This window comes from Anopheles bellator, chromosome 2 (genome assembly GCF_943735745.2).
Source record: "Anopheles bellator chromosome 2, idAnoBellAS_SP24_06.2, whole genome shotgun sequence".
Classification (NCBI taxonomy): Eukaryota; Metazoa; Arthropoda; class Insecta; order Diptera; family Culicidae; genus Anopheles; species Anopheles bellator.
The window spans coordinates 26,147,540-26,166,388 of NC_071286.1; the positions used below are offsets into that span (position 1 = coordinate 26,147,540).

The window sequence follows — 18,849 nt, forward strand, 5'->3', positions numbered from 1 at the left end:
TTTGAGCGCAACCAGGGGCGTTGTCCGCCTACGGAGCTCTCCCACACTTCAATCATCTGCAAGTGACGCAAGAAATGGTTAGGCGAAGGAAATTACCAACGAAGAGGCGTTTTGTTCTGTGCGGGCTGGATATTCCGAACTCCGGTGCCCTACGGGAAAAACTGTCCGTGGGCAGCCACAGCCTCTGTTTGCTGGCCGCCGTGGATGTCACGGGATGGAATGAAAATGTTTTCCAAGGTTTTCCGACCAACGGGCGTGTTATTAATCTTACTCCACGTGGAATTTGTTCGATTACCAGAGTTTGACAAGGACAAAAAAGCACACCCAAAAGTAAATCAAGGTGGGTTCGGGCGGTAATTAATTGTTGCGCAGCCTTCGGTTCTCGTTGTTTGGGATTGTTGTTACGCTGGTTCAGAAGCGACAAGTGTGTACCTGTACCGGAAGTTAAATGCTCACTCAGTACGCGATTAGCCTCCGCCCCGGTGTGACATGCGACAAGATTGATGGATCCCTGTGTCCTTTCCACGTCCCAGGTCCGACCTCGCTCGCGGATTGTGTGCTCTCGTTCAGAACGGACCCGCCCGACACGCGGACCCGTTGGTGGGAAAGCAAATCAAGGAAATCATCGTTCAAATTGTTACGCTGAAACGCTTCACGCATCGAATCAACTTTCAACGTTTTCAAATGCCACTCGCGTTCTGCTGTGCAACCTGAGCTTCCGGTCCGACCCTAGACCGGTAATTCGAACCGCACTAGATCGGCCCGGGAGTCCTTAGAAGTGTCTTGTCCTCGCACATGTTTTAAAGACGTTACATCTGTCCGCGGCGGCCGCTGCAAAGAGGTCCACCGTTCGGGTCCTGGAACTGACTCTACCGGAAGGTTAGAGCCACACTCCATAAGTCTTCTTGACCCTCCACTTAACCCTTCGTAGACCCCCTCTCTCGGGGGTTAGTGAAGCGTGCTGAAGGTCCCGGGCCTTGGTTCGATTGATCGATCGCTCAGTACTTCGCCTACCCGGCGGGAGACTTTCTGCTGCCAATCGACGTGTCCTCCACACGGTCCGGCGTGACGCGGCCATGGTGCGGTGGCTAATCTTTATGGGCATATGCGTGTGGCGTGCAGTTCACGCTGGCCCAAAGCAATCCGTGACCTGCGTTATGGCGCCCGGTTTCCATCAGCAAGTCTGATGAGTTAAATCGCGCGCGTTGCTTTGGCGGCCAAACTGGACTCGTGTCCGCTCCGCAAAAAGGTGCAACATGTGCGCTATGCCATGACTCTAACGCGCACTTGCACAACCTGGCAGATGATGTATTGGAAGTTGTTGTAAGCTGGATTTTTCGCTACGGCTGTTATTGAACGATTTTATTTATCCGATTTTCACATTGTGCAACTTTGCGTACGGCGTGAGAAATATTCAAAAAGACATCATAAAACAGTGTATGAGAATTTAGATTCGCCTTTTTACAAATTCTTGTTAAAAAAGAGGCGTAACATTCTAAAGCTTTTTTTCGTTAATTTTGAAAACAAAGTTTTTGCGTTCTTTTGCCGGCACGTGCTCTCCTTTGAGTACCCTTCGTACCGTACCATGGCGCGCGCTGCTGCTGGGTTGAATTAAATTTATTCCCCAACGCGCCTACGACGCAAACCGTTTAAAGTCATTAACTTTTTTGGGTGCTGCTATTTGACATGCGCCACCGCCTCCGTTTTTGGTGGGCTACTAAAAGCTTTTCGCTGGCTGGACGATCCGACATCCGTGCTAAAAGCTAGCCAATTCCACTCCCAAGCCGTCGCCGTAGCTGCTGATGGAAAGTGATGGTAAATTTATGAATGTTTCATTCACGAGTCACAAAGACATGGGTCTAGCCCCGGAGCTGCTGTTTCACGTCGCTTAAGTGCGCTTTTTTTTTGGAGAAACGTGAACAAAAGTGAGCAGCAACTGGGTAAAGGCGACAAGACGATCCCAAGATTAGATTTTGTTCGTTGAAAAATGTGGCAAACAACGGCCATCACTGTTTGGTATGCGGCCCAACATTTTGTCCGCGTGTAAAGAACGCGGTGTCCAAAATGAAACCGCAACCCAAACCGGGGAATGTTGCTTCGACATATTTGTCGTGCTAATTTCTCGAACCATGTGTGTACCCTTCCATGGTAGGACCCCGCTTTTCCATCGTCTCCCGATCGGTGCCGTAGTGTTCCCGGGTGGGTCTGGTACATCGTCATCATCGGCGCATATCAGCATCAACCGGGATGGTTCTCTTCCAGTGTTGATTTTACCACCACTGTCCACCGTCCCGTTCGTCCGAACGGGACGGTGCTTGGCTCGTCTCGGTCCGTTTTCTCGTCGGCGGTGAATGCTTTCTCGTAGGGGCGACCTTTCACACACGTGCCCGAGGTGATAGGCTGCCCGTCGGCCCAACCACCCATTGTGGACCTTTCGGTGGCAATTTGCATTTAAATATTCTTGTGGACCAAGCGACACCGCGAGAAGAAGGACTACGGGCGCGAGCACGGAGAACCTTGAAAGGAACGGCGCCTTGAGCCCCCCACCGATCGCAACCCACCTCTCGTGTACGTAACCTCTTTTTCTGCTGTGACCCCCCCAAACGTAGCTCGAGCTGGCCTCGGCGTCTGCATGCTGCCTGTCGCTGGTAAACTCTGCAGACATCATCCGAAAAGTTCCAATGAATGACTCACGGAGACACAACTCACGAACACACTAGAGCGGGCTGTGGCTGTGTGTTGTTGCCATCGAAGACACACGATCACCCTCTTCTATGGCTCTCTCTCTCTCTCTCTCTCGGGCGCGCGGTCGGCACTCGATGATCCGCGCCCGATGCTGTGAGGTGGTGATGTTGGGCCGCGTACACTGCAAACCGAGCTTTTTTCCGTGTGTTGGAAAATCCCCACGCCGTCGGTAACCAGTCGGGCAAGTTTTATGTTTTCGCCTCTCGGCGACGGCGGCGACCGTTTTCGCCGTCGTCATTCATTTGCTAGCCGCTGGTTGCTATCCCCGTCCGGTGGGGTTCTGGATCGGATCGACCCGTACTGTTGTCGGCTGTCCTGTCGGAGCCCTATTTCGAGAACGGAATTCCTCTAGACATGTCGGTGAATTTGTGAAGAGATTTTAGGATTTTTATTAAATTTTATTTTAATAATTTCTAAAGACAGCGTAGGATCTGGGACGCTCATCAAATGGTTGAACAAATGACAACGTTATGCTTTAAACTCCATTTGATCCGGTTCTCAGCGGACACCGATCGTTTCCCGAGGCGCTCAGGGCTTTAAAGTAAATCCCAAATGGCCGCCACCCGGTCCTGGTGCCCCAGCCTGTCTGTTTTTGTCCGCCAAAAGTTTTCACTTTATACACAACAATTTCGTGTTCCATTTCAGTTACCTTCGCGGCGTGCGTATGTTGCGCAACGATCGCACTAGCGCCGCAGTTACGGTGGCGTACGGTGAATTAAATTAAATTCAACTGTTTCTTCGCCTCCGACTCGTAGTCGCCTTCCCGCACGGCGCAATCGTAGCGATGATGAAAATGGCCGAAAAGAGCACCGAATCCGCACCGGAGACACACGATACTTTCGGTTTCGTTTTGGCGCACCCATCAGCGCTGCCAGTTTTCCGGGCCGATGTTCGGGTCTCATCCCATTCATCGTCGGTGCCGGCCTGTGAGGCAGTGCACGTATACATAAGCTCAAAATCAAGGATACTTTTACTCTTATGCTCTGATGGTGGTTGACATTGTTACGGGGCACTGCTAGGCGCGCCCAGGAGGACGACGAATGATGCTCTACCCAGCCACCATATGGCGGCCTCGATGAGGATAATTTTAAAGCTCGACAAATACACAGGGCACACGGTCCCTGAAATCGGTCGTTTGTTTCCACGGCCCAGCCCCAGGATCAGCCCTCGCCGTGCATGATGATGTACGACCCGACCGATTGGGTGGCCGTCGGCGGGTTGAAAAAGTTGAATCGTCGCCAAGGAAACGAACCCCTTGCGCAACACTGCGCTCCCACATCCCGGCGCGGTTCCGGTTTCTGGTTCGGGCCCCGTTGGACGGTGCCACGTTTCAATAATACCCCGGCCCGGCCACGTGTAGACCGGAGTGGCGGATGATGGCGCTTTATCGTCGGCTGGCACACACCGTACGCTGCAAATGATGTACCGTTGGAGTCATAGTAAAATTATCCTTTGCCATTCGCAGAGGACCCTTTCGTTCGTTCGTTCGTATGTTGGGTGTTTCTGTGTGGACCCATTCATTACCCCAGTCTGTGGCGCTTCGCATGTCTGGTAATCCTATCTCGCTCGCCTAGTCTTCTTTCATCACTTTTCGCTTGTCAAATTTCATAAAACTGTTATCTTGCACAGACGGGGACCGGTCACAGTCTCGAGACAATGCTGCACATTATTTGTGAGTGCAGCTTTCAGCAGAACATATTAGAAAGTAGCACTTCTTTCGGACACCCAAATGGGTGGCTCACTCGAACGGGCACTGGAAAGGATGGTCGTCATCGGGTTGGCCTCAAGGTTACACGAATTGTGAGGGAGAAATGTGAGAGATATGTGAATGGCGCCTTCAGCCGCTAGAATTCGCACCGTGTCCGCGCTGAAAGGATGATAAATTATCCTTCCATCGTGAACCTCTCTCTAATGCCCGTGTGTGTCTGGCTCCGGTTAGTCGGCCTACGGTGCTTCCGTAGCGCTCCGGAGCTGCTAGTCCTGCGCGGTCCGGTTCAGGGCCCAGGTAGACTATCAATTAGTTGCACGCTGCCGCCGACATATGCCACATGGTCAGCGCCCGGGAGGAAGCCCATCGACTGCCTGCCTCAGGTGTAACCCCGGTTAGTTCGCCGTCGGTACGCTCCGAAGGGATGCAAATCTTTGATTTATGGTCACCGCCCGGTGGCCTGCCCATCGCCGGCCAGCATTTAATCGAGCTCATTAGCATATGCATGCAAAATATAGTTGCCACTTTCTTGCCGACCGTCGGACGCTTCCACCAACGGTTCGCTTACACTGGCTCCGAGGTTCGCTCCGGGGTCATGTTCGGCCAATTTGTTGACGGATTAGAGGTACTACATTTTCATTTCCGTACGCGCCTCCGGGTGGTAACTTGTTGCAAGAAGGAAAAAAAGCGGCGGCCCAACGGAGAACGCCTTCAAAATTAGTCTTTCTCTGCTCGTGTGTGGGGGGCCTTCGTAACGGTACTAATTGAGGCTTACGTGGAATTAGCAACTCCTGACGTTGGCGCGAGTGACGCTGACAGTAATTGACGTTTGATGGGTTCATTAATTTCACTGATAAAGTAAGTTGGCCGACGTAATTGTAGTGGATGGGAAGGTATCCCAGGCACTCGTCAGTCGTGCAACGAGATGACCTTTGCGTCAGCGGAACCCAACCGGATTGTGAATTTTTTCCCCGCTGTGTTTGATTTTGATTTTATCGTTCATTCTGCTTCGCGTGTTCCTCCTTGATCCATCGACATTTACGACCGATTCCTTGCCAACCTGTTTTCGGTTCTTTTCCAGAGGAAGAGTTGAGCTCATTAGTAATTTAGGGCTTCCCGCAATCGTGGTCGTGACCGTTCTGGGTCAACCACTCAGCCTCTACTTTGTTGGGACCGTTTCGAGCAGTATGTGGTTCCAGGACGTCAACGGCAAGCTGTCAACACACTCTCAAGGGCACGATTCGATCTTGAGCGCCGGCGATGCACTCATCCATCAAAACACAGTGAACAATGTGAAGACCCGAGTCGGGATGCAGCGCAAACCGGATGCAATTTTGCAGCGAGTGCAGCGAGCTCCAGGACCGTACCCGGATACGGGGTGCCGCGGCGGTTTGGGACGGGTCCTTGAACTTTCAAGTTGGCCGTGTCTCATCGTCAGTGTCTCATTCTGGGCGCCCGCCGGACCTAAATTTGCCATCCCCGTCCTCGCCCACTCATCATTATAATCATATCCGGCTCGCTCTTGTGAGGCTGTCTGTCATCTCGCCCAAGGAAACAATCGACAGCGGGACGGCCGGGAAGATGATACGCTCCTGTCCGCCCCGTCTCCGGAGCGCATGAGACAATAAAGGGACGCAGACAGCAGCAGTAGTCGCCCATCGGAATGGCGGCTGCACGTGACCGCGACGATGCAAAGTGGAGGCCCGGGAGAAAGCCATCAGAACCGACAGAGCGCAAGTGTGGAGGTTCCACTTTTTTATGCTCGTCGGTCCCACGAAGGAACGGACACTTTAACGCTACATTAAAGCCTTGCGAAACCGCGCAGGAGTGTGTTACTTAATTATGGGAGAGCGAACGGGTGGTTGGTGCTAGACAGTTTTTTTTGCCTCAACAAACGTGCGGAGGAGATGCTACAGTTGCGCTGATTATGTTTAAGAAGTGTGTGGCTGTGTTATGCTAGACGCGCTCTCTCTTTCTCTCTCTCTCTCGCTCGGGGTCTGTTTCAGACCGTTACATGCTTGGTGTGGCGGCAGAACCAGCAGAACGCTGCCATTCGTAATCACTGCGAGATCAAAGGGAAACGCTGGCAGTTCGGTGTGCTAAGGGGAAATAAGAAACGAACGGTGATGATGATGATGATGATGATGGGTTGATGCTGGGAATGTTGCGAACAAAAACAAAACCGAAACGCTGTACTACATCCCACGTGTAGCCGATCTCTGACGTCGGGCTTCGCGTACGAAGCCGAGGCGCGCGCGCACTGTTCTCAGCACACTTGCGCGCGCGAAGGTGAAGATGCGTCGAACGAGATAACACCCCGGGGTCGAATCCGTTAGGCGGCGCTGTGCCCGTACAAATTCACGCTGATTTATGACTTCATCATCATTACCATTATCATCAACCCCGTTGCGAGCGTGTGGGGGGAACCCTTGCCATTCCTTGTTGCGTCTAGCGCGCGATTGTTTCTTTCTAGATTTGTTCCATTTTTTAATTTCCAACCCCCCCTGATTCGTGGGTTCTGCACGAATGTTTGTGGTGCTGGCCACTGGAATAACGTTTCATGCGCAGTGTATCGTACCAGCCACCGCCTTATAGGGCGCCCCTCTGACTGGCTGGCTGCTGTTGTGTGGTGCTGGTACACCAGACGGCCGTCGCCTGATTCAGTGGCGTAGTAAAAAGTAGTAAAAATGGTCCGTGCCAGACCGAGGACCCACAGCCCCCGCTTATCGTGTCCGCAGCGTAAACATTGGCAAGACAGAAGACACACGTATCGCGCCCGGGAATGCCAAGTAAAAACATTGTCTCGATGAATGGGTTGAGCCGATGTTACGGAATGTTGCTGCAGAGGTATAGGGAGAGGGTCTATGAGGGGCTGGGAGCCTTTTTATCTTGGACTTTGGAGTAACACCAGTTAGACCAGTTAAACATGTTTCCCACATCTTAGCAGTTGTTCGTTCGTATAAAGTGTCTAATGAGTGTCGGGAACGGTTTGAGGACACCAAGACTACCGACTATTTGATGAGCAATGCGTCAGCCAAATGGAAGAGCCGCTGCTCGGAAATCCTGGATTTGACAGCAGGAGACCTCCCAGATATTGATGTAATATCAAAGGTATCGGTGACTCCATCATTTTGTAGGATCACTTGTGAGACAGAGGCAAATCAATTTAGCTCTAGCACGAGATAGCTCTGTTTAAATAAGGTTTCTTTTAAAAAAGATATTTTATTGCGTTCTCAGGGGAAAATAATAAAAAGTAGAAGTAGCCTGAACACTTTTCTTTGAATGCATTTTCTATCAGTTTTTGGACCCACTTCGTCGGTGGACCGTTGGTCGGACCTTTTTACCCCACCATTTCTTGATCTCCGTAGCATCGCTTGTCACTGTCATTTTTCCACTTTCAAGTATCCGTCTCATAAGCTGAAAGGATTTCAATAAGCTTTTAGGACTCAATTATAGAACTATTGTCCTGCCTGTGGGGTCCAAAATTTATCTTCACGTATGTTCCAACATTACACATTCTTTGTACTTCGTTAAAACCTTGAGTCTATCCTTTCTGTGCCCGAGTTTTGATCGTTAAATCCTGCTTCAATATCCGGTTTGGGGGATTACTGGCACGATGGGAATGGTATTTAGGTCAATATCGTCTCTAAGTGTCTTGATAAGCAATACAAATAACTATTCTAATTATTCTAAAAAATTGAAGCTTTTAGGTTCAAGTAAATGTATGCCAATCATTGTGCGGGCATGAACATAAACTTTCTATATTTTCCAATAAAAATCGCAACTTAGCATCTTTTGACCCGATTCAATCAATTGCCATTTGTCCTGCAACCTTCCGAATCGGCACGAAGGGCACGATATCGAAAATGAGTTGTTGGTCGCCTTTTCGAACGAACACCCGTTTTATGGCCGTTTCCGTTTCGTACGATTTTCTGTTATTTTCACCCCCAAAAACTTATGCTCAAGCAATTACGGTTCACTTTTTCTGTCTCCACAACACACCACAAGCGACGAGACCCCAACGGGTTGTTGGGGATCCATTTTTACATCGAAATAAATTATAACAAAGTTCGCCACAACTGCCATCGAGGGAATTGGCGGGCGGCGGCACCCGTAATGTGTGCGCTGCTCAAACGATCAAATAACTTTGTGGCCTCAGCGAAATAACTATCATCGCACCGTCCGCGTGCGCACACGACACCCCACGCCCCAACCTGAAGACGATCCTTGGTCGTCACGTTTCACTGTCGGAAATTTCACGACACCAGCGAATGGCGCCCGGATGTTGGCCCACTTCCGGACAGACGACACTCGGAGGGGGCCGCCGCCAACCCACCGCTCGCTCTGGGTAATGTGTCCTCCGGTGTTGTTTGTCAAATCCGACGTCTCGGGACCGCCTCTGTTAGCCTCTGTTTCGTGCCGGCAGCAGATTTGCATTTCGATTAACGTTCGCTTTGCTACGGACATTTTATAGCCATCCATATCAACAGGGTCCACTTTTGCACTGTGGTCTCTCGTTTCTGGTATGTGTCTGCAAAAAAAAATGGAATCATGTGAGCCAACTTCTTATGGCCTAAGTGATGAAATTCGCGAATCCGTCATCGCCTTTTCGGTGACCTGGCCAGTGGTCGCAAGTTGTTACGCGAGAGTTGATAATTGATACGGACAGCCGATTATTTATTCCACACCGTCAGCCGATTGAAGTCGGTGGATTGTATTTTTAAGGCGCCATTAATCGGCCTGACCGCTGACGGGGTTCTGTTAGCGACTGTTCGTCACATGGCCCGGCAGACGATTCAGTTCCATCGATCGCGATCGCGAAATGATGTTGGCACTGATGTTGTCGATCGATGCACGCGCGCGCTCGAGAAAAACGTGTTGACATAACGTTTAGCACAGTCCGCCGTGGTGTCAGTTGTACAAACGCGAGCCATCAAGAAATGTACATCCCACGGGCTCATTAAAACGCCTTGTCGCCGGGCGCGACAGCGCCTTAACACAATTTACCCATCAAAACGAGTCCCAACAAATTGCGATAATGGAATAAATTAATGTCGCAAATGGGAATTGGCAATTGCGTGCGAGCTACACGGGGGGTTCGGTGCGTGGGACATTTCTATCTACTTTTGGCCAACAGTATTGCCCAAGAATGAAGGTGGGCCGGATCCGGACGACGGGACTGTGTCATAATTGCATTAATTTTAACGACAGTATTGCGCCGACCTCTCCCAAGGGTTACGTAAATTCGAAAAGAGTTGGCTATTGACCGGGTGTTTCTAGTTGAGCTCCGACAGCCTTGTGTCAACGTTTTGCGCGACACCTAATACTTGAATAATAACCCGAAAATATAGGATCGCATTTAAGTGAGGGTATCACCAATATCCTGTGGTCCGTTGTCGTTTCATTTGCGGACCGATTAGTGTTGAAGACAGTCCGTGTCCACGACCACCGAGCATAAGCACCGGTTAACCGGGTCGCGGCTCGGACTAACTGCCACGAGAGCAATTATTTCTAGCCCACCGTCGGTGCGTTGCCACAAATCGCCCGAGATGACCCATCGCTGACGCACACTTACTTAGTGCAGTGCAGCTCCTGTGCAGTTGCACCACACCGGCAGCTGCACTCAACTCTGGCGTGTCTATCTCAATCAGCCGATCGCCACGATTCAGCTCACAAATTAAGTCCACCATCCGCCCCAACAACTGCCCCACGGGAGGGAACACAAAGTGGGTCTTTTAGTTTTTTGGTTAATTTCACTTTCCAAACACCGGCCGCGTTTTGTCGGACTAGCCGAGAGGTGGCGGTGGTGGACTTTACGCAATGCCCACCAGCGCGGTCTTGGCGCAATGAGCGACACACCCTTGGCGTTTGGCCCGTTGCCAGCTCTCCAAACCGAGTGCCGAGAACGGTGATCCGAGTCCGCGTCCAAATTGGTGCGCTCGGGTCGAGCCACAAACCACCACCGATGCACCGCCGCCGTGCGTGCCGTGCTTGATCAGCATGGTTCGCGGCTCGGTAAATCAACACCGACCGACGCGGCCACTGGGTCGACTGGGTTTAGACTTTCTATAAAAATTGGAAGGTGAAATGTTTGCGTCCTTGCAAATAATTGCAACGCAGAACGACGGTTGCAGCGCACCGGGCTGGCGGGCTGGCTGGCGAATTGGATGTGCAATCGAGCTCACGAACGGGCCCCTTACGGGTTTTCGCGGGCTTTGCAAATAATTAAAAAGCATATTAGTGGCGCAATTGGCGAAACTTTCCACACATCATTTCGGCAAACGGAGACCGCTCCGCAGTGCAGCACGCCCGCCCGCGCAGTTCGAATCTAATTTATTATAGATAGACCCGGGCCGGGCCTATCGCCTGGTTTGCATCTCCGCCGGAAGCTTTCGCTTTTCCGGTCCTGGCTCCACGAGAGTTTTTTGTTGTTGTTTTCGCTTTGGCTCTGGCCAATACTCTGGCCGTTAAGGTTTATTGATTCACTGGCTCTGCTGCCATTCGGACGGAATCGAATCGGGGGGCTGGGGCGCTCAATATTCGATGTGGTGGCGATGGTCGAAAACGATGGCCTGTCAGCGATGGCGAAAAGTGCATCCCGGAGCGCGAAAATAATCGATCGATGCGACCGGAACAATAGTCGCTGTTGACAGTGCCGCCGATGCGTTTTTGCGTGGCCGCCGCTGGGGTTGATTCGCGCACGAGTCGCTTTCGAAACGAGACAGTGGCGAGTGCTGGACACAGCGCTCGACCACCCCGTGCCCGGGCTCTCTCTCTCTCTGTGAGGCAATGTAAACCGTTTCAACTCCTTATCGTAACCAGCCGGACGGCCGCACGTGCCATAATCGCAGCATGGTTTTCACGCGTAAACACGCGGGGCACCCGGGCAAGGTAGCAGAGGCTAGTAGATTACTGTCAAGCCTCGCGACGGACATATTTCGCCACGTCAACCGCCCTTTTTCTCTGGCAAAACAGCCGCGCACCACACGGGACACGTTTTCCAAGATACGAAGATATGAATTGGAAAACTGATTGGCGCCCGGGACACCGGGGGCGGTAGCAATGTGAGTCGTAGTATCAGGTGCGCGAAAGTAAGCCCCGTGATTTGCAATTCCGTCGGTGTGTTGCAAACGGAGTTTGGTATGCAATTAAAATCTGCCAACATTCTGGTGCAATTCTGCGCTTTACGCGGGAAGGCCGAGTATCGAGGGATGGAAGGGAACTTTTTGTACCGGGCGCTTTTCGAGGAAAAGCGTCTTTAGTCACAACGCGGGACATTTTCATTCGGTATGAATCGTCCCATTCATTGCGGAATACTTGGAATAAATCGGTTTAGGACATACTGTTGGTACTGATAATTCGAGAGAGAAAACGTAAAAATATTCTTTATTTACGTACAACTGCTGGCGTTAAAATGTTTGAATCGTATGCTTAGTGAGAGATGCAATATTAAATTAAATCGCAGTGCTAACGGCTTATGGATGGTTTAAGGAAGCCTTTATCCGGTAGAATAAACGGGGCCGTGACAGCTGTGCTGTGAATTAATTGTTCGCACTTTTTCAAAAATATGTCCAATCTGTGCCAAGCATTCTTGTGGTTCAAGACTTTTTATTATGCAGCTTTCTATGTTGGTTATTATATGTGGTTCAGAACTGTAAGCCTTGTTTCAGAATTATCTATCCTTGAATTTACCTTGAACACCCTTTTAACTAAAGGGAAACAGTATTGCCGTGTGCAATAGCGATCATACTGACGATCAACGCCCATAAGTGGCCTCAATACTTTTATTGCTTTTTTATTGCAAAATGTCCTTCAATTGAAACGATTTTTTTTCATTAATTTACCATATTGTAAATCGATCATCTGTAATGCTCTGCGGTTCCATAATGACAACAGCGAAACAAATTTGTTCCCCATCCGCAGGGGAAGTGGATCAGCTTGCCGAACGCCGACCGAATGTGGCCAAATTAACGAAACGTCATTTTTAATGGCATTGCTATGTTTTTTTTTTCGGGGTAAAATTGTCCAGCAAAAACGAACTGTACGAGACATTTCCATTAGTAGTTTGGACAGGTTGTGGACTGGAGGCCGCATATTTTCGGGTGTGTTGCTCCACCGACTCCCCATCGCCTTTGACGTACGTGGGAAGCTCATTTGCATACCCATTTGATTACATGATTACCAGCAGACCACGGTCCCCCCCGGCACTAAGTGGAAACCAACCTTCATTGACTGCCGGTGAACTATTTGCTCTTCTCTCCGAGTGCCTCTGTCGCTGCACGTGTCGAAGATTGTTTTTCGTTTTGGGCTTTTCCATCGATCATTGGGGTGGAAAGAAAAGTGGAAGGAAGAAACACCGGAAGTAAGTTAGGCGGCGGCGGTGGTAGACCACGCAATCATCATCATCAGCGATCGATGTGAAAACTCGAGGCAAGCAAATTATCTTCGCGGTTGCGGCGCCCTCTCATCTTCCCGTCGGATGATGGATAGCGGTCGGGCCCTCGCCTTGCTCGCTTCGTACAATTTGCAAAAATTGAACATCGCGCTTTTCATTGCTTTCTATTTATGTTGCAAAAAAAAAAAAAAAACGATGGTGCCCGGCATTTCTTAACAACTTTATCTCCGGATTCGGGCTCGGGTTTGGCAAAAAAGAAAAGTGTTTTTTTCTTCTGGGATTATTTTTATTATTAAATAGGGCGACCCCTAAGGAAGAAGCAGTGAAAAATGAATGAAAATTATTCGCTTAAAGTTTGCTTTTCCGCACAATTTTCTTCCTTCGAACAGCCGTTGCTAAATGTATGCGCAACCGGAGGATGGCCAGTGCCGGCGCAACTGCATATCCCACGGCCGCTCTCATGATGATACTGCCGCAGGCTCGGCCTACTATTATCAGCATACCAACTATCGATGCGCTATGCAAATGAGAATAGTTTTGCGAAACATTTGCATTCCAATCCAGCATGCGATGGAAAACTTTTTTTTCCATTTTAACCCCATTCTGCTTCGGTGATGTCAATGTCGGCGGCCCCGGTAGGGACAAGTTTTGTGGTCCGCTTTTTTCCACGAGCACCGTTCGCTACGGACGTACGGTGTCCCTGGTGCTGGCAGGCATCTCGATGGGGGCATTTTTCAATTTATGCACTTCTTGCACGCCCGGCCCGGCAGATCGTACATATCGGCACCACCCCAAATAGCCCCAACACAGACACAGGGCCACAAAATCGACCACCACGGCCGGGTGAAAATCGATCGAATGTGATGCGTTCAATCGATTGAAGTGAAAGTTGGCGCGCCGGCGGTGGTGGCCGTTTTTTTCTGTGTTCGCTTTGGCTAAGGTTGTTCACGTTTCGATTCACTTTTCGGTCCACCCAAAGGGTCTTCTTTGAAGGGTTTTTTTGCTGCTGCTGCTTCTGCTGCTGGTGCAGCGTTTGCCGATGCATCATGATCTTCATTTCGGTTTTTGTTACGCCCACCGGCTATGCCAATGCATTTGATCCCATTTCTCTCGCCTCCAATTTTCACTTGTTCGGTTCACTTTTACTAACGCGGCGCGGTATGTTTTTCACTTGTTTCGATTGTATGTTTCTTTCTGTTGCTTCTTTTTGTGCACGCTCTCGCTCTCTTTCGATGTTCCATGCACGGCCATTCTCATGTGGGGCGGTCGTGTTGCTTTTATAAAAGCTCTACAAACCGCAGCGGTTGTACCGAGCTCCCCGACGCGCATCGGCCCTGGATTTCCCCTTGGCTGATCAAGCCTTTCGACGAACCGGCTGGACGGCAACAGTGTGGGATCCTCGCCGTGGAAGCGACGGAGGGTTGGCTGAAACATTTGTTTCTCTAAACCATCGTTTGCCGTTCGGCTGGGCGGTGTTATGTTCTGGAGCAATTTGTTCCACTTCCCGCCACGGCGAGCGGCCGTTGATTCGATCGTAAACTTGACATTCATTATGTGTACACCGATTTTATGCTTTCCGAGGGTTGTGGGTTGATATCGTCCGTTTGAGTAGCGATCTCGTAAGAGATTCGTACCACTTCGTCTTAGATTGATAAGCCCCCGTGCGGTGCACATAATCTATGCTGCTCCGCCATAAACATGCAGCTCACCAGCTTAATGAGCTTGCTGTACGGATAAGATGCTGGCACGAGGAAGTAAAAAATGGTCATTTTCTTCGACCACGCGATGCTGGCCGCTTGGATCAATGACAAAATTACCGTAATCAGTGCACCACTTGGGACCCGCGGCATATCACCGGTGGCCTCGAAGCTCGCTCGAGTTGTTTGTAAGATAACAGGAAAATTACATCTTCCGGTTCCGGGGAGCGGACACTCTGAGTCCGCCGTCATTAGCGGTGGAATGTGCCGTGATGCAACGCGAGACTGATTGGTTCTTCCTCTGTTTTTTTTTCTTTTCTCCCTCTAGATCTGTGCCGGGGCCGATCTGGTGATCGAAATCCCGGGCAACCAGGGCCTGGACGACTCGTTCTATCGGCTCGACTACTACCCGCCGATCGGCAACCCGGCACCGAACGCGACGATCGCCTCGCGGGACGTCGGTGACGAGATACAGTTCTCGAACGGGCTGCCCGGTACGCGCTACAACTTCTGGCTGTACTACACCAACTCCACGCACAAGGACTGGCTGACGTGGACGGTGTCAATCACGACGGCACCGGACCCACCGGCCAACCTGACCGTCATCCCGCGCAACGGCAAGAACGTGATCATCAACTGGAGCCCGCCGGCCCAGGGCAACTACTCGTCGTTCAAGCTGAAGATCCTCGGGCTGACGGACAGCTTCGCGACCAACTACACGACGGCCGTCGAAGACAGTCAGTTCCAGTACATGGTGCGTGACCTGACGCCCGGTGCCACGTACCAGGTGCAGGCGTACACCCTGTACGACGGCAAGGAGTCGGTGGCCTACACGAGCCGCAACTTCACCACGAGTAAGTCGATCGATGGCCAAGCGACGATGCTGGTCGTCGTCTGCAGGATTAGTCTAATCCAAGTCTCTCGAGTGCTATGCTAACCCCCCGGAGTTTGTGCTTTGGTCACTACCAGCCCAACAAGTACTGTAGAGTGCCTCCCATTTGCTTCCTGCTTTTCGGTCTAAACCTTTCTAGTAGTCAGTCGCGGGGCCCACACCTAACATCGGAATGGGGAATTGGATTTCCGGGGTTGTTTGGTGTTTGGATGTTTTCAAGGTGAACCGGCGGTGGCGGCGGCAGTGAACCGGCAAAGTACCTTCTTCCTTCCTTCTCGCGGTTCTTGACCGTACGGCGCCGCATCCCGATCCGGACCGAGAGTTCGACGCTATCGTTTGCAAAATCGCTTCGATTGAGGTCCAGCCACATCCCGCCGCGACTAACGGATGTTTCAATTGAAGTGCATACTCTGCGGTTCTACCCTAGCCTGTGTTTCGCGCTTGTCCACACTAAATGGATAATGTTTTAACAAATTCATTTAGAGCGGGCCGGCCACTACACTCACCTTGTCCGTTCTCTTCTTCACATTCTGCGGTTTGCTCACCCGGCTATAACGCTTCGCTCCCTCTGTTTCTCTCTCGCTCTCTCCCTGTTCTATCTGTCTGAAATTACTGCGGACAACCTCTTCAATGATGATGGACCCGCCCGCTCTCTAATACTACTGCGCCCAACGATATGATGACGATGGGTGGTTGTTGGCTGATTGGTGATGGTCGCTCTCTATATCTCGTCGGCTGTGTCGGGACCGGTTCCATCGGTGGTCCACACATTTGTCAAACTCCTCACGTACCTCACGCTCGTCGAAACTTGGAAATCCGGAAAACAAACCCCAACACGACGCCGCACACACACTTACCTTTTCGTAAATATTTGCGCAAACCCTCGATCTACTGGGCAACTGGCGATCGCGATCGCGTTGGAAATTCCGCTTCCTGATGATGGCTGATGATGGTTCATGAAACTGGCGTGTACCGGTCACCACTCATTCGCACATACACACGCGTGCACACCGATGGTCCGATGGTACTAACAATCTGCACTAACAACCCGTCTGCAACCGGCACCGCGACACATCGGCGGACACCTTACTAACAACTAATGGCTCTAACGTGGTGGCGGCCGCCGACGGTGATGCTCTCACAGAGCGCTATCGGCACAAAGATCTGCTGGACATTAAGATTCTTCGAGGTAATTCTGCACGACTCACGCGGCGATATAGCTTCTTTTCTGGGTCTATCCATCCTTTCTTGGCTTGGGACGGAACGCTCAGTTATGCATTCCAAGCATGCCACCAGCTCCCATTACGATCATCAGGCCGCCCGAAGAAGGGCATCAGGTTGACCACCGATGCTGCTGCGCAGTCCTTCGTACGGCTGATTATAGATTATTTATTCGTTCCATGATTTACTCTGTAAATTGATGCTAGTTTGTCTAGAAATTAGGTTCTAATTTTTAACATTCCTTTTACTGTTTAATGAAAGTGCAATGCAATGAAGTTTAATGCATTAGTTAGACGATCATGTGATAAACTCACTCCGTTCATTACCTAACCACTTTTTTTCTCGGCGTGCATAACTGAACCGAACGATTATAGCTTTTTTATTATTAGTTAACAGTGTTTAGTTGGTTTCTTTGTATTGTTTTAACATTTTTAGTTATTTTCACTTACTTCAGTTTTATTCAAGCCGCTCTATTATTTTTTCTTATGTTTTACATAAAAAAAACTTGCCACTAATGTCCCGTCGCTTACCCCGTCCAGAACCGAACACACCCGGTAAGTTTATCGTGTGGTTCCGCAATGAAACGACGCTGCTGGTGCTGTGGCAGCCACCGTACCCGGCCGGCATCTATACGCACTACAAAGTGTCCATCGAACCACCGGATGCCCTCGGCAGTGTCCTGTACGTGCAGAAGGAGGGCGAACCGCCCGGGCCGGCGCAGGCCGCCTTCAAGGGGCTGGTGCCGGGCCGTGCGTACAACATTTCCGTGCAGACGATGTCCGAGGACGAAATATCGCTACCGACCACGGCCCAGTACCGGACGGTGCCGCTTCGGCCGCTCAACGTGACGTTCGACAAGAAGTCCATCACCGAAAACTCGTTCAAGGTGATGTGGGAAGCGCCGAAGGGTGTCAGTGAGTTCGACAAGTACCAGGTATCCCTGTCGACTTCCCGCCGCCAGCAAGCGGTGCTGCGGAACGACTACGAAAACATCGCCTGGCTAGAGTTCAAGGACGGTCTGGAAGAGAGGAAGGAGAAACTGGATCCGGGCAAAACGTACCAGGTGGTGGTGAAGACCGTCTCCGGCAAGGTGACGTCGTGGCCGGCCAGCGGCGACGTCACGCTAAAACCTCTGCCCGTGAAGCAGATGAACTCGTACACCGACAGCAAGTCGGGTGTGATCACCATCTCGTGGAAACCGGACGAGCTGAGCACGCAGGACGAGTATCGCATCAGCTACCACGAGCTGGAGACGAACAACGGTGACTCGAGCACGATGAGCACGAACGCGACGTCGTTCGCCCTCGAGACGCTTCTGCCCGGTCGGAACTACTCCGTGACGGTGCAGGCCCTTTCGCGCAAGATGGAGTCCAACGAGACGGTCATCTTCGTTGTGACGCGGCCGTCGTCACCGATTATCGAAGACCTGAAGTCGATCCGCGAGGGACTCAATATTAGCTGGAAGAGCGACGTGAACTCGAAGCAGGATAAGTACGAGGTGACGTACACACGTAACGATACCAACGATGGCAAGACGATCCTGACCACCGAAAGTCGGCTAGTGTTCACGAACCTGTACCCCGGGGCGGGCTACGAGGTGAAGGTGTTCGCCGTCAGCCACAGTCTGCGCAGTGAACCTCACTCATACTTCCAGGCCGTTTGTAAGTGTACAGTTCCAACGATCGTGGAGGTACTGCATCAAAATGCTAACCATTCTTAACGTCCACAGATCCTAACCCACCGAGAAACATGACCATCGAGAAGGTGACGAGCAACTCGGTCCTCGTGCACTGGAAACCACCGGAACGGTCCGAGTTTACCGAGTACTCGATCCGCTACCGGACCGAAAGCGAGAAGCAGTGGATTCGATTGCCGTCCGTGAAAGCTACCGAAGCGGACGTTACCGACATGACACCGGGTGAGAAGTACACGATACAGGTGAACACCGTAAGCTACGGCGTGGAAAGCCCGAACCCCCAACAGGTCAATCAAACCGTGCGGCCTAACCCGGTCTCGAACATTGCTCCGCTCGTGGACTCGAACAACATCACGCTGGAATTCCCCCGTCCCGAGGGACGCGTCGAAACGTACATCATCAACTGGTGGCCAACCGAGCAGCCGGAGCAGTTGTCGATGAAAAACTTCACCGAAACAAACACCAGTAAGTGGAAGATAAAATACACAGAACTAA

At 51.1% G+C, this 18,849-nt stretch overlaps 1 protein-coding gene across 1 annotated transcript in view; it reads left to right on the forward strand.

The window, feature by feature from the left end:
• LOC131207262 (tyrosine-protein phosphatase 10D) overlaps positions 1-18,849 on the forward strand; it is a 33,321-nt gene that overhangs the window by 8,906 nt on the left and 5,566 nt on the right. The window contains exons 2-5 of the mRNA XM_058199872.1: positions 14,874-15,399; positions 16,582-16,626; positions 17,198-18,319; positions 18,388-18,819. Coding sequence (XP_058055855.1) covers positions 14,874-15,399; positions 16,582-16,626; positions 17,198-18,319; positions 18,388-18,819 — 2,125 coding nt within the window. The remainder of the gene's footprint in view (positions 1-14,873; positions 15,400-16,581; positions 16,627-17,197; positions 18,320-18,387; positions 18,820-18,849) is intronic.